This window comes from Harpegnathos saltator, unplaced genomic scaffold, assembly GCF_003227715.2.
Source record: "Harpegnathos saltator strain DR-91 unplaced genomic scaffold, Hsal_v8.6 scaffold75, whole genome shotgun sequence".
Classification (NCBI taxonomy): Eukaryota; Metazoa; Arthropoda; class Insecta; order Hymenoptera; family Formicidae; genus Harpegnathos; species Harpegnathos saltator.
The window spans coordinates 277,120-298,863 of record NW_020230593.1 but is presented as its reverse complement, the minus strand read 5'-3'; the positions used below and the strand labels follow the sequence as shown (position 1 = coordinate 298,863).

At 51.1% G+C, this 21,744-nt stretch overlaps 3 protein-coding genes across 3 annotated transcripts; all 3 read right to left on the bottom strand.

The window, feature by feature from the left end:
• Positions 1–8,190: 8,190 nt before the first annotated feature.
• On the bottom strand, positions 8,191–9,680 carry LOC105192512 (signal recognition particle 54 kDa protein). The gene is made up of 4 exons (XM_025306049.1): positions 9,062–9,680; positions 8,528–8,641; positions 8,289–8,387; positions 8,191–8,234 (listed from the first exon to the last, which is right to left on the bottom strand). The coding sequence occupies exons 1-4, from the start codon at positions 9,678–9,680 to the stop codon at positions 8,191–8,193; spliced, it is 876 nt and encodes a 291-aa protein (XP_025161834.1).
• Positions 9,681–11,237: 1,557 nt separating this feature from the next.
• Positions 11,238–12,821, bottom strand: Osi16 (DUF1676 domain-containing protein Osi16). Its single transcript, XM_011155967.3, has 2 exons — positions 12,241–12,821; positions 11,238–11,797 (listed from the first exon to the last, which is right to left on the bottom strand). Exons 1-2 carry the CDS (start codon positions 12,752–12,754, stop codon positions 11,418–11,420), a joined length of 894 nt encoding a protein of 297 aa, XP_011154269.1. The 5' UTR covers positions 12,755–12,821; the 3' UTR covers positions 11,238–11,417.
• Positions 12,822–18,802: 5,981 nt separating this feature from the next.
• Positions 18,803–21,613, bottom strand: Osi15 (DUF1676 domain-containing protein Osi15). The gene is made up of 2 exons (XM_011155956.3): positions 21,198–21,613; positions 18,803–19,224 (listed from the first exon to the last, which is right to left on the bottom strand). Exons 1-2 carry the CDS (start codon positions 21,577–21,579, stop codon positions 18,890–18,892), a joined length of 717 nt encoding a protein of 238 aa, XP_011154258.1. The 5' UTR covers positions 21,580–21,613; the 3' UTR covers positions 18,803–18,889.
• Between the last annotated feature and the right edge of the window lie 131 nt (positions 21,614–21,744).

Below are 21,744 nucleotides of genomic sequence, written 5' to 3'. Positions count from 1 at the left end.
TCCTCCTCCTCCTCCTCCTTCTCCTCCTCCTCCTCCTCCTCCTCTTCTTCTTCTTCTTCCTCTTCTTCCTCTTCTTCTTCGGCTGCTGCTGCTGCTGCTGCTGCTGCTGCTGCTGCTGCTGCTGCTGCTGCTGCTGCTCCGCGGAGCGGATCGCCCGCGAGTGCTCGGCGCGACGCACGATCGGCGAAGCTCACATGGTCGCATCGTCGTCACCAAACACCGACGACCGTCAGCACCGGCGGCGAGTCGACCATGGCGTCATGGCGACCGTCACCGTTCCGTCACACATGTAACGCCTCGTATTGACCGCTGCGGTCCCTCACCTCGCGCTTTCTTTCTCACCTTGCCCGTCGAGACGCGCTCCGTCCGATCTCCCGCTCCGTACTAACCACGAGCCTCTCCGCGAGTTCTCGGTTACAATTCACCTGAGCGTCAAGTGTGTCAAAGGCCCTCCTACTCCGTCGGCGAGCTCCTCCGTGGAAGGTCATTATCGTCTCTTCTCGGTAGGTTGCAGCCAAAGCCTACGCTTCTACATGCACGCGTTACACGACCGCCTGCCGAAGCGGCCCGCGTTTCGGGCGTGCGTCAAGAGAGAAGACGCCTTCTTCGTCTGGGTCGAGGTAAAATACGAGCGCTCGCGAGCATCGGAAATTTCCCAGCTGCGTGTGCGCTCACGTGGGGAATGAGGAAATCGAGAAATGTGTCAGCTGCTGCGCCGCGCAAGGCGTTTTCTCCTTTGGCGTTCTGTCTCGTCCGGGTCCGCCGCCGCCGCCGCCGCTGCCGCCGCCGAGCCCCGAATTTTGCCCGGTCGGAGTTCGGCCGTGACTGTGCGAGTCGGTCGACGAGGCCGAGGTCAGCTTCATACCCGGGATGGGCTTTTACGCAATCCTGCGTGCGCGCGAACTTGCTTTACATTTTTGTCTCTTCTCTCCTCAGCACGCGTGAAATTAGATTTTGCGTCGGTCGTCCGAAGAGTGCGGTCGACGCACTCGTCGTAGGATCGCGAGATCTCTAATGCGTTTATTACATAGCGCAACGCGAGCCTAGTATGTAAAAAAGTTTAATTATAGTCGTCCACTGTTCGTCGGCCATAGTTTGCCTCTTCGTAAAATGACGGTGGTAAGGAGAAGTTAATACGCGGCTGGACCGCCACAGCTGACCGTTTATACGGTATCTCATACGAGCGCGGCTCTCGATACCTCGATAGAAGCTCCGTTTGTCTCTCTTCGCCTCGCAACGGCGTGTGACGCAAGTTTATCAGCTGCGATAAGGATATAAACGTATGGAACGCGACATCGAGCCGTTCGGGTGATGGAAACGACTCGCGGAATGGTCGCGAGGGGCGATTCGGATGACAAACTTGCCTGGCAACATTCAGAGTTACGACGGTCACGGACACTTTAACTCCAGAACTACCGGTGATTAATGACCCATTTCCAAATAGAACAGTTAAAATAATTACAATAATGATAAACTTTGCGTTGGTACACGGGGCTAACTGATGTTACAAGATGTACAAGAAAGAAAGAGAAGAGATTGCGCGCGTTGGATCTGCTTTATTGCCTTACGTGGATGAAGAAAGCGGAACAGACGGAAAGGAGAGAAATGACAGAAGACACCGGGAAAGACCGCGGCGAGATGCAAAGTAAAACGAAGCACGTGATATATGCTGAAGCGCACGGTCGTAAAGAGTGTGCATGATTTTTGTGGGAAGCTTCAGAGAGGCCACTCTGACTTCCTCAACAGTTTCATTGTTTACGTGACAAGACCGCGCGCACTACCGCGCGCAGCGCGCGCTGGGCAACTTCTCGCGCCGTTGAGAGATCTGTTTGTCGTTCTCTTTACTTATCGCGGGTGATTTGCGTGAATTGAGCCGAGACGCGATCCGGTCGATGGGTAGGAAGCGATAACAAACAGAGTGCTGTCGGGTGACATCTCAAATCGAGATGCTCCCGAGACGGTCTGCGAGTACAGTTAACGACCTTCGAGCAGCAACGCTTTACTTCCGATTACTCAAGTCAAGTCTCTCACGCAAGAAACAGGATTTTATTGTACTCCATCTACTTCACACGCCGACACATATTTCGAAAAAACAAAAAAATACGTGCGTATTAATGAAATCTACTTGTGGAGCAGCGCGCGGAGACTTTCGTGAATGAATTATAGAGCGCGCGCTACGTTCTCTTCCACGTCGAAGTGCGACGTGAACGGTAGCTCCAGCCGCCACTTGACCAACGTCGAGCGGAAAAATCGACGGCGTCGTATTACTCGAACTCGTGTAATGTAACACTACGCTATATACTTTTACTCGACGGTTATTCGAAGATAACAGACTGAGTTGTTCGGCCTATGAAGAAGTTTAATCGGTTGACTTTAAAACCTGCTTTGCGATCGTCGCTGACTCGCTCGCGCAAGCGAGACGTTATTCCACGGATACAAAGCAAACAGTATTCTACCGACAACATTGAACTGACCAGCCGCACCTCCGGCTTTTCACTGGTAGGATCCCGGTGAAGGTGTTCTCGTTTACGCCAACTAGCAACTTCGACGCGCAAGAAAATCCATTAGGACTATGTTGATCGGCCTACAACCGATCGGTCGGACTGCCGAGCGATTCCGTTACCTTCATTTCGCTCGTAATAATAAATCGGAATCTCATTTTCCATATGAACTCTCATATGAATCAACTTCTCATATTAATCGCCTATGATTGCCGGCTCATTTCGAAAGTTTTGCTCGACTTTTACGTTAAATTGGATTTCATCGCGTTCGATGGAAACGAATTATTCGCCGACTGAAATGATCAACAAATTCTTCATTATTGCCAATGCTGTGGCGGTAAAGTGCCGTTCCGTCGCACACACGCGTGTGATCTCACCTGCAGGAAACGGAATCGAAACTTTCTGCTGACTCGATTTAAGCACACGTCATGCTAAACCTACGTGCCAATTTCGTGCGTTTTACCGCTCGGGGAATCAAAACGTGTAAAATATTCAGAGATACGCCTCTGTTTTCGAACTTGGCTGCCGCATATGTCATCACGGGTGAACGTGACTCGGAACAATTTTGAGCGTGAGTCGGTCCACGTATGTAGGAACAGGTTTCGAAAGCAATGCGCCAAACCCACGGTTTGGACCAGGTCGGGCCGGCGGCACGAGGATCTGCGTCGTCTTGATACCGAAGAGTATCTATAAAAAGAGAGAACGAGAAAGAAGGAGGGAAAGAGAGAGAGAATGGAAGTTCACGGTCGCGGAGCACGCTGACCAACGCGATCGAGCGGGCCAAGATGGCCGAGTGGACGAGCGCAGTTTGACCGGATGAATTCCATTGACCTACTAATGACAGGTGCTAGGTAAGTAGGTTGGTTTGAGGCGTATGACCGGCTTACGCATTTGCTGCCGAAAAGTGATCGCAAGTGCTGGCTGACTCGTACGGAGCCGGCCGGCCGGCCGGCCGGCCGACCGGTCATTCATCTCTCTCTCTCTCTCTCTCTCTCTCTCTCTCTCTCTCTCTCTCGTCGCCGAACCCGAGAGTACACTGGCGGAAACGAGCTTTCCAGGCGGAAACTTCGTTCCACCTGGTTCCAGCTTCGTCGGGAAAGATTCGTCTTGGCAGTCTCGTCGCGTGGACGGATGCAAAACACTGTACGCGCCCTCGCGAGTGCTGGCGCTCTCCTATTTTACGCGGCACTTCTCCGCGGAGCTCTCGATACCCATGGTGGAACAAGGGGCTCGTTCAGCGTTCTATCTTGTAGCTTAGTTAAGTCCGCGGAGGACTTCGTTTATAAAGAAGCGGAAGTCCCATGCTCAGCGTCTCCGAGCGGCAAAAGGCGCCACCAGTTATCAGCTGAAAGTTCTTGAGAGAATCTCACGGCAAAAGCGTGGGTTAAAAAATCAAAATAGGTTGGCGGGTCTCGGAGTATATTGAATTAGCGTTAATTAGAATACAAAGGTAGGAAGTGGGGCCAACATTTCGCGACTCGGAGAGTGTTTCAGGTCGCGGAGATCGTTTCTCGCGCCACCGATTTTCGTCATTCTCAGTCATACACAAGCCGGCTTTTCTTCGCGCAGGTAGACCGGAACGTTTTCGCAGACTGTCGTCTTGCGTCTCCAACTTTTGTTCAATTAGAGAAATTAACTAAATCCAGTTGAAGTCGTTATGTTACCGCGCAGCGTGCGAGGAATTTGTGAGCCGCTCTCCTCCGGTGGGCACTCGATGGAACGTGGTCCGGCGGATTTCCGGCAGCAATGGCGACGTAATTGCCGCCGTCGAGATTGCCGGGCAATCCTCTCGGCACTTTAATTGCCTCGCGTTGTCTAACGATCCCGCGGAAAGCGGGAGCAATTTGTGCCGGTCTGACTGCGACGGATTATTATTGCAGGGGATGCGCCAGGCCGCGCTCGCGCGTCACATGCAACCGCACGTTAGAAAGTATTTGCAGTCGCAGGTGCGGCTGGACGCACCGTTGCGAGCCAGAAACACGAACTTCGGCAGGACGTTAGTAACCCCGAACGGCGAGTATTTGTACCTCGCTTGGTGCACTCAAACTGGTTTGCGCGCTAGCACGCCCACCAAGTGAACCAAGCAACTGGGACGCGTCGCGTATCGGACGGACGAGGAAAAAATGCGCAGCTTTATCTCGCGTACGGCACGAAGAGCGAAGAGGACAAGAGCGGTTTATTGTGCGCCGATCGATGCGCGATATTAACGAACTTTTTACCGGACGAGTTTGCGGATGTCTCTCCAACTGTGAGCTAGAAAGTTTCAGAACACGTGTTCTCGCGTTTCCAGCATTTCAGGCTTTTTTTTATCTCGTCGTGGCCGCCCAATTCTTGTACCTTGCCTTCAATACATGGGACTCGTGATTTACGACGTATCGATATCGCGAAGAATGTTGACCGGTATATGAAAGAGAGAGAGAGAGAGAGAGAGAGAGACGATTTGCGGGCTACGAAATTAAACGTCGTGCCCGATCAAATTAAACGGAGACGTCGCGTGATGAAGGATAGACGGAGTGTCCTGAAAGGCGACTGTCGGCGCTGTTGAGACCTCACTAGCGACTCCTCGTCGTTGTCCGGCCGCCGGCGAGCTCACCCACTTACCCACCTTCCTCTTTGCAAATTAGAGACATGCAAATACAATGTTATCGTGCCATCTCCGGCGGAATAGATCATACGCTGTACACGTGTCTCCGGTATTACGCGGACGCATGAGAATCACGCGCTGCAATCTCCGTTACGTCAACTGTCAAAGGGAAGACGGAGAAATGGCTCTTTCGGCTTTTTGTGCGATGTGCAGGAGCGCGCAAACGGAAACGCGAACGGTCGAAGTGTATTCTAATATTGGCCGAGTCAATAGTAGAAAACAGGTGGAAAATGGCGGGACTCGTTTAATCTATTCGCGGTGCGCTCAATCTCGGTGCGAGGCAATTATTTATGAGTTTGGAATGATGCTTGCTCCGACTTTCGGGTCGCAGTCGAGTCGCGTTTCTAGGCGAATTGTCTCCAACGTTTCGCGAGCTCCTCAGTCATAGATTTTCCTTCAGGTGCAATCGGATATTGAGCATCTCTCGTCCCTTTTTCTCCCGATGAGAAATGAGATGTGGAATAATCCTGGACGTAGTCACGTTTCATGGTAATTTGTTTTTCTCTCCTTTCCTGACCGATTTGGAGACGAACGCCCTCGTAGCGAAAATATCCCGGGAGTCGCCGCCTTCGTCGGCGACTTTCCAACTTGCAACGTCTTGGATGCGGTAACGCAGGAAAGTGAACCGATCCACGGGCACGATGTGGCGCGTCGTTGCGCACCTATTTCCGGGACAGCGGGAAGTGTTTTTTTGTCCGGCGGCGGCGCTTACACTTTCACTGATTTTCCCGATCGGTCGCGAAAGGGAGCGGAGAGCGTCGGCTCGCGGCTCGCGCATCCCGTTGATCAGTAGGCTATCTAACGGTAATCGGCGAACGACCTCGCGTTTAAGCGGGTGCTTCCTCGTCGAGCGGACTAAAGGAGAGCGCCCCGAGAAAATCAAACGCGCGGGCCATATAAACTCGCGCGCGCCGGCATGCCTGACGAATCCACCTGCCGTTACTCTTTTCAAATCGGATCGCGTCGCTACCGAAAAGGCTACTACGTGCTGCGAGTCTCAATTTGAGCGGACGCGAGACGCTGCGCGCTCGCAATGTGGGTCGGGATGGTCGCGCGAATATTGCAAGGCGGACAACTCGAGGATCCGCCGATGAGCGAAGCGAATTCGTCACTTGCGAGATGCAAATTCGCCGATCGATCATTCGTATGTGGTACGACTTCGTTTTGGCGAATCTGTTAAGAATAAAGTCCGCGTCGACGAAGCGGCGGATGCGGTGTGACACATTCGAATGTGGATTATAAGTAGTCTCGATTGACTCTTTTGCTTCTTTCTTGTCGTTTCTTTCTCTTTTGTCACAGTATGCCTTATATGAACACGAGAGAGACGAGTCATAAAAATATTTGCCCAACTGGCGCGACCCGAAGAGAAAAACCGTTATAGGCTTCGAAGATATATATTTCACGTGTCCTTCTTCGAGAACGTCCTGACGATGCCGCCGTTCGAACCTGAACTTGACCGACTGCGAGGAATATAGCCTTTAACGCCCGACGCCGCAGTTTCTCAACGACGAAGCCTTTCTCTCTCTCTCTCTCTCTCTCTCTCTCTCTCGATCGGTATACTCGGCAGGTATAACCTGGCGAAATGGTGTGCCGTACACTTCCGGTAAGATCCAAGGTCGGTTACTCACTAGAAAGCCGCAGAAAGAAGCTTGGAGGCCTCTTCAGGAGATCGCGCCACAATCTTGCGGACATTAGCAATCCTCAGCGAAACGTTGTCGAGCATAAAATCTGACCTGATAAATCCCAAAGAAAAAGTTGACAGAAGAAGAAAAAGGAGGAAGAATCTTCTTCCTTATTTCATCGAATTCTTCTCGCGTCCCTAATTCCTGATCTAATTTTCATGATCGACTATCTCTACTCGAAGTATAAACAAGATATCATCAACAGAGTGGATTTCCTTGCAACATAATTGCGGTATCTTTTATTTATAAATAAATGTACAACGAGATGATGCTCTTCGCATGACAGATTACCGACCACCTAAGTGTCACGCAGCAAAGGTATAATTTTGATCGAGTCTCGTGACGACTCGAGTCTCATGTTCGATTCGAATGATCGCTCAGCATTGCCGGAAGTCATTCTTTCAGCCGTAGCTTGCCACTCGTCCATGTGCGCCGGACGTAAGAGATTTTTGTCGCGATCAATGTCGGGTTCGTTCGTACTCGACACCGAATCAACATTTTTCCGACGAATTATATCGACGATATTCATAGGCGGATCGCCTTCCTTTGGAGGACGACTGAGGCTCCTGCCTTTCGCAGCCAGCGGAACTCCCATTTTGAAGGACCCTGCCTTCGATTCGTTGTTCTTCACCGAATTCGCGCTCGCTTCGTGCTCTTGGGAGGCGATATCATTCGTCACGTTCCAATTGTAAGCCGTGAAGTTTGACGTCGCGATCGTCGGCGCTTCCTGATAGTCCTGATAGTCCGGATAATCGATGCCCTCCGCGTTCGCGACCACTTCGCCCATCATCGGTGCGTGATTAGATACGTTGGTGGCTTCCATCTTGATCGCTTTGTCGTGCGACAACATCGGTTGTCTGTGGAAGCTGCGACCCCATCCACCCCCGCCACTGTATCCGCCCCCTCCTCCTGAAGGGGGGCCGTAACTGCTTGGCGGTGGTGCACCGTAACTGTCACTAGGTGCGCCGCCGCCGCCGCTGCAGCAACCACCACCGCCACCGCCGCCACCGCCGCCGCCCGAAGATTTCGTAAGGAGAACGATCTCCTTGAGTCCTGGAAAGCGGCACGCGGTAATCGTTACCAAGATGTCGTAATGAGACACTCGTAAGAAGAAGAGACAAATCAATAGTCCTGTTGATCGATTTTGTAACTGTTCTCATTATGTTGTCATCGCGCAGCTTTTCCGTCATGGAGATATGAATAAATGTAAGACACTACCTTCAGCGCTCTTGCGCAAATTTTATAGTATGTTAAGGACTACAAGGATTTATCAATTATTTATTGGTTAGTTGTTAGTTTGTTCCTCTTTAACCGCGATCTTTAGACGCGATAGGCGGAAGAAAGCGAGAGAAAGGAAAGGAGATCAAGATGTGAACGTATCACCTCCGCCGCCGCCGCCGCCGCCTCCTTGCCAAGGACCGCCGCCGCCGCCGCCGCCTCCTTGCCAAGGACCGCCGCCACCGCCGCCACCACCGCCCTTTCCAAATTTCTGCGAGAACATCATCATGGACAGCATCAGGGACATGCCGCCCATCATCATGCCCTTCATCGCCGCCAATCCTGTGTGTCACACCGAGCACTTGATTATCCTTTGTTGGAGATTTACAAGTACGTGCGATTTGGACAATAAGATTCAAGCTGCGCGTATGAAACGTTGCGAGCGAGCGAGAGGATACTTGAGGCAAACGCGACAACGTTACCCATCAGCTTCATCTTCATCATCATCAGCATGCCCATCATCATCATCTTGCACTTGCCACCCTTGCCACCGCCCTTACCACCGCCCTTGCCGCCACCGCCTCCTTTCATTCGTCCTGTGACAAGGTACGTTTGGTGAATTCAGGTGGAAGATTTTAATCTTTTAACCTTTTCGCGCTCTGATTTATCTTTCTGACGTCTCTTTCGAAGCCGATTCGCAAAACTTCAGTTACTTCGCGACGTCTACTTCGACAGTGTCTAATCAGCGTCGATCTTGAACTTTTTCTTCGAGGGAATTAATTTCCTCAAAGGAACCAATTATATTCCTCTCAGGGTAAATTCCTTGAAAAATGGATTTTCACGCGAGACTACAAGGAATTACAGAGCATAAAAATTGTGGATATGTTTCGGGATTCTCAAGAAACTTTCAAAGATTCAGGATACCCCCCTCCACGTCGAGACAATAACGCGATCAGCGCGGCGTCTCTCAGCATTTACGTTAAACGCGCGTTTGTTCCGGTATCGCTCGCGCTTACCTTCTGCCACGGAGCTATCGTCCAGCATCACGTCGATCTGGTTCTTCTCTCGCTTGCTGTTCCACCGAGGCAGCGTGATACGCAGAGTGAAGGAGTCGAATAAATCATCCACGCTGCGCTCGAGACTGATGTCCGAGTCATTCCTCGCGGCGCGGCCGTCGGAGCGCGCGATTCTGTTCTTCACCAGCTTCACGTCCTGTCCGAGCAACGTGATCTCATCGAGACGACCTACTGTCTCCAGGAAACGGACGAAGCGCTTCCTGATACAGCCCAACGAGAACTCGAAGATGCACTTGCCGATGTCCTTCACGGGAAACACCGGAAAGTAGTCGTCGTCGTCGTTGTCGGTGTCGGCGTCCTTGCTGACGTTCTTGCTTGACTCGACCTTCACCGACGGGACTACCTTCACGTCGACCTTGACCCCGTTCTTCCGGAAGTTGAATATTCGACGCTCCACTGCCACCTTGTGCACCTCCGCGTCGAGGACGTAATCCTCGATGGCTCGGCCACTTCCGTTCGTCGCGAGCGCGTTCGCCTGGGCCGCGTATGCGACCAGCAAGCAGAGGACGAACATGAGGACGCGCGAGGGTCGTTCCTTCGCGTACAACCAGCTCTTCATCGAGGCAACTTTTCGGCTGATACTGACTGATCCCCGGGTCATCGCGATTCTTTATATACATTGGGATTTATGTCACTCGCGGTATTCGCCTGGCATCTTGTCACGATTGTCATTATTCGCAGGGAGCCGGCTGGTTGTCTCCTAATGATAAGCTCGCGAAGGCGGATCTGGAATCCGTCATCGAGTTTCAGCCACGAACGGACGGCACGCGCCTTGAAAACTATGACGTTTCCGGATGCTGTGCCGAGAGCCGAGAGGAAACACGAGGAACGAGGCGGCTCGTGCCACTTGCAAATTAATTACTCCTCTAAGGAGATTAATCTCTCCAGGGAAATCGACGATCTCTCAAAGGATCGGTTTCTTTTCAAGAAGACTAGTCTTAACGGCCAGGCGGGAAACGACCACATATCTGTTTACTTTTACTTTATCAATTTGCATTAGATGCAAAACATGGTTTCCGATCGAAATGAGTTAATAATTGCAGCATAGAGGGTGCTGCAATTATTTTCAGACAAGGGCATCTTGGACAACACAAGCTTGCGAAACGTAATAATAATGATGATAATGATGTTAATAACAATGATATTTGCTTCATTGGGACCTATGAGAAACTATGATGCAGACATGCCTGGCGGATCGACAGGACACGTTTCTTGCGGAGGATCAAAGGGCGATACGACAGCTGACGAATCTGGCCTTCCACCTTGCTCGAGCAACACCTTGCCGAGTACGATTGATTGACAGGACCTAAATTACATCCGAAATCATCTTGGACATTTATTGAGACGTAAGGTACACGGTAATGCGCGCATTCGCGACCGCAGCGCGTCGTGCTTCGGCGCAGGAACGGCGGTGAAGGTGTCGGCCTTGTTACTCCCTAGCTGCTTCGTACATTCACCTTCGGGGATACCCGCGTTTAACCGCGGGCGCGCGGATTAAATTGCCGTGACGGCAGTACAATGTACTTCTGCGCAGACTTTTCAGCGCGTGATGCGCTTCTGCGCAAGATGACCGATGCCAAGGTCAGGCCGCTTCTCTCAACCGCCGCGATCGCAAGCGTTGTAAGTAATAACGGCACGCGTGTTAGATTTTTACAAACGTTCTTTATTACAACTTTACAGTAACGAAATAAATATTGGAAAATCATGTACATGATTTTGGTGAATCCGCGCGGCGGCGGCGGCGGTGATGCGAGGCCCCTCTGCGGCGAGCTCTGGGGCCGATCGTGAGCGCAACGACGGCCGCAATAAATATGCCTAAGTAACTATAAATAATAATAAAGATGATAACTCGTAGGAGGGGCAGGGGGGGGGCCGATGACAGATGAGATTGAGTGAGATCGCGAAGGGGGAGTATCTTGACGACAACAGGAGAAGATCGACTTGAATGAAACGGAGTGTGACTCGGAGCGAGATGACAGGGAGCGAGAGGGAACGAGAATGACTGAAGGAAAAACAGAGAGCGAGAGAGAGAGCGAGAGAGAGAGCGAGAGAGAGAGAGAGAGAGAGAGAGAGAGAGAGAGAGAGAGAGAGAGAGAGAGAAAAAGAGACAGGGAGAAAGAGAAAAAGAATCGACAGACGAGCGACAGAGCGACAGTGCGTGAAGAGGCTGAAGGGAAGACAGAGAGCTGGGAAGTTCGGTGAGGTAGAGATGTGTGCTACGGATTGCGTCGTGTTCGTCGGCGAGATCGCGCGCGAGAACGAACCTCGGCCGAGTCATTGGATGAGGATTAATTGATTAATTCTGCAGGATCGATCTGCGGTCGCGCGCGTTGCCGTACTTGAGCACGGCCTGCTGCAGGGTCTCGTGCATCGAGTCCAGGGACCTGCCGTATCCGGAATGGCCGTATCCGTGGCCGTGGTGCTCCTCCGAGCTGTGCGTGTGCGAGCTCGAATACACCGGCTTGCTGACGATCTCGTACGTGGTCTTCTTCTCGCCGCCGCTCGCCAACGACTTCAGTCCGATGATCGCCGACAGCATGAGCGCCATCAAGCCGGTCATCAGGGCCTTGCCGGCGAGTAGAGCCAACGCGCCGAATCCCACCGCGCCGAGGGTGCCCTTCATCATCATCAGACCGGCCATCAGGGCGCCGGAGCCGCCTTTGTCTTTCTTACGTCCTGCCGAGCATTCGTCGAGACGTCAGTAGGATCTTTCGACGCGAACATCATCACGTCGGAGCATCGCGTCGATCGAAGTGTCCAAGAAGTAATAGAACTTCTTGCATCATTTTATTGTTCTTTTTCAGTGTCTTCGATCGAAACGTCTTCAAATTCAGTTTTTTATTAATTGATTTTCAAGTCGGATTGATTTGACTAATCAAATTGCAGGCTGCTTTCCGATCAATTGAATTTCAATTTGATTGTTCATTAATCGAGTCTCGAGTCGAGACTTCTGTGATTAATCGCGGTCTTCTCAAACCGAAGATTTAATCTACCGAATCGCGAATTTAATCGAATCAAAGGATTCACCTTTCTCATAATTTTCTTCTGATTAATTAACGGCTGAGAAAAAGAAAAAACACATCCAATGAGATTCTACGATTAGAGCCTAGCCCTCTAACCTGTCTCGACATTCTGGTTGCCGCTCAAGCCGAGTTGCGCGAGCGTCTCCTCGTTGAAGCTCCTGGCGGCCTCGAAGGTCTTCGGATCGAACAGCTTGATGGAGATGGAGTGGCTGTTGAGGTAGCTGCCGACCTTGTGGACCAGGTACGCATTCAGCCTCTTCTCGACGTCGTTGGGGAAGTCTCTCGCCAGATTGGCGACCACCTCCGACGTCGGGACATCGACGGAGCCGTTCTCCTTGATCACAGATACACCCGGCAGGATACCGATGTCCTCTTGCTCCGACAGTTTATCCAAGAAGGACACCACGTCCAGCTTGAGGCACGTGGCACTGTACGACTTGCCGCAGTCCTTGTTGAGATTCGGCGCCAGATTCTCCGGCGCCTCCTCCACCATCTGCTGCCTCGAGCTGCGTCTCTCGATCTCCGCGCTGGCCGTGCATGCCGATAGTAGAAGAACCAGTAGCAGCCGGTGACAACGCGACGACTGGACGACGTTCGTAATTCCTCTCATCGCGGGATCCTCGGATATCCGGATATCGAACGGTGAGTGAGAGAAAAGGAGAAAAATCGACAGGCAGTCTCAGAGAGAGAGAGAGAGAGAGAGAGAGAGAGAGAGAGAGAGAGAGAGAGAGAGAGAGAGAGAGTGAGAGAGAGAGAGAGAGAGGCAGAACTCGTGCGGATCTGATTTGTTCTCCGGAGATCCTGCGGATCGCCAACAGCGCGACGATATCCTCGAAGACGGAGGACCCAGAAGCTGACGGATGAGACGCGTATCGTGCACTGGGCATACCCTCGGATACTTGCAGTATATATAGAGCGAGTCACCGGCTAGTCCTTTTTCCTTTTTGCCTTTCGGTCGTTCCATACATTCTCCGTAGTCGAGAGCACCGGCGACGGAACTCTCTTCTTTGCGGACGCCGAAGAGGAGGCAGGGAGGCCTCTCGCGGCCGCCGTCCAACGGCGGCGGTTGCGGCGGCAGCGGCGGTGGCGGCGGCGGCGGCGGTGACGGCAGCGGCGGCGACGGCAGCGGCGGCGGCTGCAATGGCGACTGCGGCGAGAGGGAGCGTCAAATAGAGCGGAGAATTCGAATCTGAGTCAAATTTGCGGGGAAAAAAGCCGCCGATGAACGGCTACGGGAGATGATGAATGAGAGCGAAGGCTCTCGCTCGTTCGTCATGCCTTCCTCAGGCCTGTGTTCGATCGCGTTAACGGCCATTACGGTTAACATGCGCATGCGATCGAACCTTATTCAATTATTCCTTTTCCGCCGTCTTTTTCTTCTCGTCTCAAGCATGCGTATCAGCGTCGCGCGCTGTCGCTGCCGTCCGCCCATTTGTCGATGTTATGATCCATGAAGAATTTCACCGTATCTTCGCCATTTGTAGGTTTGTAGGTATCTTGTGGATAGCGCGCGACATGCGCCACGGACGAAATCGGTCGGAGATCGGTAGGAAGTAAAAATGTGACCAATGTTTCGTTGGACGAGTCGCGCCTCTCGTCCTTCCTCCGTTCGATTGTTGCCCCGAAGCGGCGGCCACTCGCGGTATCCGAGTGCTGTAACGCGAAAAATTGCAATATGTAGGACATGTAATACAAAGTGTTAATTTTATGGATCTGGTTGGCCTAGAAAATCGCCGCTGCGCGTTATCAGGAGGCGGAGGCCTCCGCGACGCGCGGCGTTTCACGAGGGTGAAGCGCCGCGCGGCGGTCACGGACAATAACCCCCGCGAGAGGAGGAGTTTCGGCAGAAAACGTCGTTGAAAATGCGCGCGGTCGATCGTCCGATCGGCGCTCGCTCGCCCGCTCGCTCGTTCGCTCCCTCCGTGTCGCGATCCGCCGCGCGATCGGCCGTCGGCGACAGCACTTTCGATTTCGCGAGCGAAACCAGCAGGGCGGCGGGACAAATTGTCCGCGAAGGCGAACCGAAGGCAGCATTCGAGAATCGCAAATTGAAGCCAGTCGGCTCGCGGAGCCGGCCGGCGCGCTAGGCGTGTGTCCTCGTCGTGGAAAATTATTATCGCGGGCGAGGCGAAACGAGACGGGAGTCCTACTTTAAATCAGCCCAGTTTAGCTCTCGTAGGAGATCCGATTTTCGCGCGCCACGCTCGAGCAACGGCGCCTCAGACGGATCTCTGCCGATGTGAAAGTATGCAGTCGATTTTCACGAGGCAACGTCGCAGGACTTTATCGCGCTCATGAGCGGGTACACGCGCGGCGAGACCGCGCGCGTGTAACGCGCGCGGAACAGGTGTGCCGACGCGGACGAGCCGACTAGCCTTCTTCCCGAGGAATCTATTTCGCGATTTGTTGCTTCTTTTCCGCGCTCGGTGCCTTCCTTTCGTTAATAATCGCGCGATCTCGCGCGCTGTGCCTGTTACCGCCGCATCTGTCGAGCGACAGATCGCGCTTGGTGGGCGTCGGCTGCAGACGGCATTCCGTGAGTGTGGACACGCCGCTCCGACGGGGGGGACGGTGTCCCTGCGGCCTCCGTCGCGAATTAGACTGACAGTTGTCGTGGAGAAAAAAGGGGGGAGGGGAGAGAGACACATGGATCACGGATCTATCCCATGCGCTCATTCTGACGTTGCAATTTATCGCGTTTACTCGCCCGTCTTACTCAACGCCAACCGGGACCGCCGGCGACATAATCTGCGCTTCCCGTTTTTTCGCCAGCTCGGTCAGGGAGATCGACAGTGTTGCACACTGTCGTTCGTGGATCGCGAATCCGCGACCTCGCGCTCAGGAAAATCGCGTCGGAGCGATTCGCGGACCGATGACATTCGCGATGACACGCAGCGTCAGCGCAGTGTCTGTGACATTAGAATTATATACAGGGTGGCCCACATAACTCTTAACAGCTGAATATTTCCGAAACTATTTGTCAAGTCAGAAAGTTCTTCATGAGGAAGTTTTATGTATTCGAGGTGCCTTTCTAGCTACATAAATATTAAGTTACTTAACTTCGCAATTTCAAACGGGACCCCCTGTAAAATGTTAGATGGTTGGGTTCTACGGTAAAAAACAAGTAAATTTTGTCTAAAACATTTTTTTATTTGTCTAATATTTTTTTAGATATTTGAGGAAAACTTGATAACTTTTTCAATATTCAACTTACGATATCTAGCTAACTATTTGTCGGAAGGAAAAGTGGTACTAGACTTTCTTGCTTTATTTAGTCTCAAGAATATATTGTTACAATAGTGCCCTGATTTTTGTTAATTTGATGATTTTGAAATTTCCAAAAGTCAGTAAGTTAACAAAAGTCAGGGCGCTATTGTAACAATATATTCTTGAGACTAAATAAAGCAAGAAAGTCTAGTGCCACTTTTTCTTCCGACAAATAGTTAGCTAGATATCGTAAGTTGAATATTGAAAAAGTTATCAAGTTTTCCTCAAATATCTAAAAAAATATTAGACAAATAAAAAAATGTTTTAGACAAAATTAACTTATTTTTTACCGTAGAACCCAACCATCTAACATTTTATAGGGGTTCCGTTTGAAATTGCGAAATTACCCCCTGCCCTGTTAAGAGTTATGTGGGCCACCCTGTATATAGCAATGGAGCGATAATTTAATAGAGTGATTTTAACACTTTGACACACAATGACCGGCTGACTGTGATATTGCTCTGTAATTTCTTATAGAAGCTCCTCAAATTTATAATGATGAATTTTTAACGACCATTGAATGAGAAACCAGGAAAAATAAAGAAACACTTTTACCTTTGCGTAACGCGTCTTCTGAAAAATCTGTGCCACTTTAGCCGCTAGAGAAACAGTCGTCGACAGCTAGACAGCGTTAATTCACGTATAGAATTGCGTATAACAAATGAAATGTACAGCAGTTGTCGATGAGGAGCGAGCTGCAAAAGTACGCATCGCGAATTGCACTTCTTGAGCGCGCATTTCCGGCTGAGATCTGAACTGGGGAACTTGAGGTAATCGATGGAAACTGCTGCTTGAAAAGAAACGGGGCTCTTGCCGATATTCGGAAAACAATAATCGGACGCAAGTGCGAACATGAGCGGGCGGAATCGCGCGGTTAGTCCATTTCCAGTCGAAATCGAGACGGCCTTTGTTTCAAGAAAGTCGCTCACGCTTACCCGACAATTTGCGACAATTCAGAGAACGTTCGCGCTGAATCGGCCAGAGGGACGTGCCGATAATTTCAGCCTAGCCGCAGCAAATCGCGTTCCCATGTATGGGAACGGTCGACACGCGGGATACTGTTAGGAATTTAGAAGAGTACACGTAACTTTCCCGGGGAAAATTGATCGTTCTGGAAAGCTTGAAATTGCCGTGTGTCTTGTTTACCATATTGTCCAATAAACGGTATCTCCGCGATTTTTACGGACCGCTGCCTTGCTTTCGGGAAACCGATCGTTATCCTTCCCTACTTCGGCGCGAGCGAGATATATGAATTATTACGACATTTCGCGAACGCCGCTGCTCCACCGGAGGAAAATTCGCATTTTCGCCCGACATTCCAGCTCGACGGCGGGGAAAGTCCGTTTTTCGGTCCCAGATAATCGGCCTTAGAACGGAGCTGATTCTCGATAAGACAGATTCTATTTCTTATATTGTATACTTATCCCAGTTTCTATTAATTAATCGTCTAACCTTTTGCACTCAAAGCGATCCCCAATTCCTGCGATTAGCTCTGAGCATTGTGAAATTTTACTGCCAACCTAGTCGGCGGTGACAAAAAAAATTGCGCTAAATTTGCAAAAAATTATCAACCACGGTCTACGGCAATATTTCTAAACGATCCGTCGAAAAAGATCGTCGAGAAACGTGCGAAGCGCAAATCCTGAATTAACTTCTCCGCGGTTACTCTCGGAGAACGTATCGAATTTAGCCGGGGAATGCATGCGAACGCGCGCATATAGCGCATACGCGATACGTGTGCGAAGGAGTGATGAATAAGAAGGCGAAAAGAAAGGTGGTATCACTAGCATTGATACCTTCGGTGCCGGCCGAGTGGTTGCGTAGACCTCGTTAATTCGAGACCGTGCGTCCGTTATGCGCTCGAAATGCATCGCGTGCGTTTGTACTTTCGCATTTTTTTCCGCGGCAACGTCAAGTGAACGTTAAATGCCGGACATTCCTCGATGGAATGCGCGAACGATCGGTCCCCGGTCGCTGCATTACAATGTAACGCGTATCTCTCTTTGCGGATCGCGTTGCTCGCTGACGACCGGATCATGTCGAGGTGCGAACTGATCCGTCGTCGCGATGACATCGTCTCCAACGTGAACGCCACAAGCGGGAGACCTACGGGTCTACTTTTCAAAAACTGGGCTAGGAAACGGAGATGTTTCTTCCTCGCGATATCTCCTTCTCCAATCTGAAACTCCATATACGACGGGAAAGGATTTTATGACATTAACGAGACTATGAACGTATTTGATAACCAAAGCGACATTTTATGTCAGTATTTTAATATTATTTTTATTTATTGTGTGTATCATATATATATATATATATATATATAGTATGTGCATTTTTTCAGATTATTTAGTATCTCTCATGTTTTTAATATTATTAAAACACATTTCTAAAATTCTGCCACTAAATTGGCGACGGAGCTTTTTTTCAAGTCGCGCGTAAATAAACTTTTGCCCCAGCTTGCAACACCACATTCTACTCATGCTCATCGATAAGAATTTCAACATGAAACACCCGGACCCGCCGCTTATCGCCTCAATTCCAGACGATACTCAAAAGATACATGAGACTTGTGCCACAGGACGTGCGGAGAGAATCGTAGAACAGGCGACGAAATTGTGTCGACGACAAGGTGAAACGTCCTCGCCGGCAGCCGCCAGCTGAACGTCTGCGCTCTTCATCGTCTTCTCGCCGCTTCTCGACAATGCTGATCCTTTCCAACAGTCCATATATATCGGCATCCGCCGTCCCACTCCACGAGCCGACATAATCACAACCGATACCGTTACTCCAGCTCTCACCAGCCACGGTCGTGTACCTGTGCGCGGCCGGGGACGCGCGTAGGAAGTCGGAGAAGAAGGGGGGAACAACAACCACGTGGAGGCAATGACACACTGACCTTGATGCACGCGAGACATCGAGGGGGAAACCCGATAGACCAATCGCAGCTGCGGGTCCTCTTTCCTACCTTGCTCGACACAGTGACCTTGTTTCCTTCCTCTTCTTGGTCCCCCACCTGGCGCGAGATCCGCTCTTTCTCTCGCGCCCCCTCCTTGCTAACGCGTTATTCTAGCTTCTCTCCGTCCGTGAACCTGCATCTAGGTCATTAGCCTTCTCGTCTGACCGACTGAATAACACGCTTACGGCTCTGTACACGCATCTCTCTCTCTCTCTCTCTCTCTCTCTCTCTTTCTCTGTTTCTCGGAACATCTCTTTCCTGATATTTGCTTAATTACTCGCGAGCCCTCCGAGCACCCTTCGTCATCGACGTCGCAGGTGATAACGCGAGCATCCCGACCGAACGACAGCAAGATATCGATACTAAGCCGGAGTAGGTCGGGCAATGATCGAGGCAAAGCAGCTTCATTAGAAAAGTATGATTTTTATTTCACGTCAACATAAAGCGTGTACATGTGCGCGCGGGCGGACATGCGACGAATAAATAAATAAATAAATAAATAAGTTTGGCAAGAGCGTTTCACGGGATTTCGTGATACTGGTACTGTTCGCCGTTATACTCGGGCGCCCAGCCTCTGTAGGGCGCATCGACGCCATCTTGCTCCGACCTGTGCCAGTGGTCGTGATGAATCTCGTGCGGCCTTACGACACCGTAGGTGACCCTCGGCGGCGGCGGCGGTGCGACAAGGGCCTTCAGGGCTACTGCACCGGACAGCAGGAGCGACAAGAAGGCACCGCCCAAGCCCTTGATGCCGATCAGACCGACCACGGTGATGACGATCGGCAGGATCACCAGAGTCTTGAACTTCAGCAGCACCAGCAGCGGCAGGATCATCTTCTTCAGTTTGGTGCGCGCTGCAGGAAGCGAGACGTCAGGATACCTTGCGAAAATCTTGTGTCGTTTGATATATAATAATCTAATAGAAAAATAATTATTCTTTTAATAGGGGAACAGTCGACATTATATCGAGGTGTTGCGCAGCGGAACGTTATTATGTCACCGGATATAAATAACGTTATCATTCTCCTATGCGCCGCACAGAGAGTGCTGTTTTCATCTCCTGTTTCCGTCAATTAACAACAATGGAGAGCACAAAACGTTACACTCTAGATTCGCGACGCGAATTCCACCGTCGCGCGCGAATGACGAATAGAGAACCCAGAGAGAGAGAGAGAGAGAGAGAGAGAGAGAGAGAGAGAGAGAGAGAGAGAGAAGACACACGAGCGTCGGTATCAACCATAACGGAAATGTAGAGCGCGATTAATATCAGCGATTCTCGATAATCGCGGGATACTACACGGTCGAAGCATCGAGCGCGGCATTTCTAGGAGACTCTAAACGGACGTTCATCATCCAGTCTACTTTCTTCGGCGTGCGACACTCTCGTTCAAGGTCCTTCTCTTAGACGTCTTCTCGCGGTAGGCGTCCCAGAAACCCGGAATCCCACCAGGCCCCGCCGAGCGTCGGGGCGACCCACTTCGGGCCCGCTCCCACCTGCGACGTTTGTTTTCGCGGATGTGCACAGAAGTGGGACGCGTCGTCGTAGCTTTCTATGTACAAACTCCTCGTTCCGGTCGCTCTCACTTCCCTACCTCGAGGTTTCCCGCGGAGGGCCGTCGGTGAGCCGTGCGCGCGCTCCCGAATTTTTCAGCGTTTTCAGAAATGTCGCGCAACGAATCTCGCACGCATGGCAATTGGGAAAAAGCGGAGCGAGTGCGGGAGCGAGGAAAATCCGGGAAAATTTTTCAATCGGATGGAAAAGAAAAGCGAAGCCGCGTACTATGTCAGAGAGACAGAGAGAGAGACAGAGAGAGAGAGAGAGAGAGAGAGAGAGAGAGAGAGAGAGAGAGAGAGAGAGAGAGAGAGAGAGAGAGACGCGCCGACCGCGGTCCAATCGACGAGGAAGACGCAACGAGTTATACTTCTCAGCCAATAAGTCCCGGGACCCATGGGCTACTTGGAGCTCATTGGTAGAACTTTAGAAAGGAAAGACGCTATAAATTTGCGCCCGGTGAGTGAAGTATTCATACTGGACTCGGAGCGCGAGAGGACGAGGCGGCGCTATGTTAGGTCCAAAAATCTGCAGGATTCTTGTGTGTTAAAGTCCATCGTTTCGAACGCGGAAGATGTTCGACTCTTCTTAAGATCGCGATGAATCAGTCGAATATGACAAAGGCAAATTAATCCGGCGAATAAATTCTATGACTGCGTTGGCGAGGAGAAGCGTCTTACATTTCTGTCGCAATTGCGCAACGCGTAGAAAGATGCAATCATGATTTATGTATGTATTAAAAAAGACTTTGTATACTTAATGTTATAGTCCCGATAGATCAGAAGTCACTCGTCAATCTTTACCTCGTAAATTTTGCGACACTTGTTGATGTACGAGGGAGATAACGATAATCAATGCGATCGAGCACGAATTAATTAGTCGAGCAGCGCGACAGCAGGAAGATATCAGTTCTCCTTGAAATTACCGAAGCTACTTTCCAAAATATGGCAACTCATGCAGCTTTCATCCAGCGCTAAATCAAGGAGCGTCGTATCACGCAGGAAGTACCTTACAAGGTGCGGTATAATTTTCAAACTTTAGCGTTATTTTGGAAGAAAGGCACAATTTCTCAGATTAGCCCAATTTCTCGAGCTCTTTTGGCCTACGAATTTCGAGATGAATGCAGCCGTCTCCAATTATCCAATTGCGCAAAATTGTCTCTAATCTGCCGACTCGGCAACTCTCGCTCCGCCGGTTGGACTCGACGAAGCAGGAACTAATCGCCGGTCCCGTTTCTTCCACTTAAGCGTTATTCTTCCCCGAATCATCGTTTACCTTCGGACGTTCCGTGCGTCAGGCTCCTTAATTCTATGCCGATGCTTCTGCGGCCGAGGGCGCGACCGAACAAGCCGGCGGTCGAGCTGTCGTCGGGCAGATTGACCTGAATCCTTCGAGTCCTCAGGAAAGCCTCGATTCTGCTGACGAGCGGATCCGCGCTCTCCTCCGACGACCGTTCCCCGGCGTCTTCCGCGACCTTTTCTATGCTGACCATATCGCCGAAAATGCCGATGCTGTCCCTCCTGTTGAGCTCGTCCATCGCTTTCGTGAGCTTCCCTTCCACGTACTGCAGACTGTTGCCATCTTCCCGGCTCGAGTCGGCCGCCACCAGCAAGGCCGCCAGTTGCAAGGCCAGCATTGCGATCGCTCTGCTCCTCATTGTTACAATAGTGCTGTCGCGACTTTGAAGGAACGTCTTTTGACTGTTCGCCCCCGGGCGATCATTTTTTCTTTTATACGATTCGCGATCGATGGTGGGGCCCGGCCCGGCCGGGCCGAGCTGAACCATTTGGCAAGCAGCGGACAAGGGCAGCAGCGTCGAGAA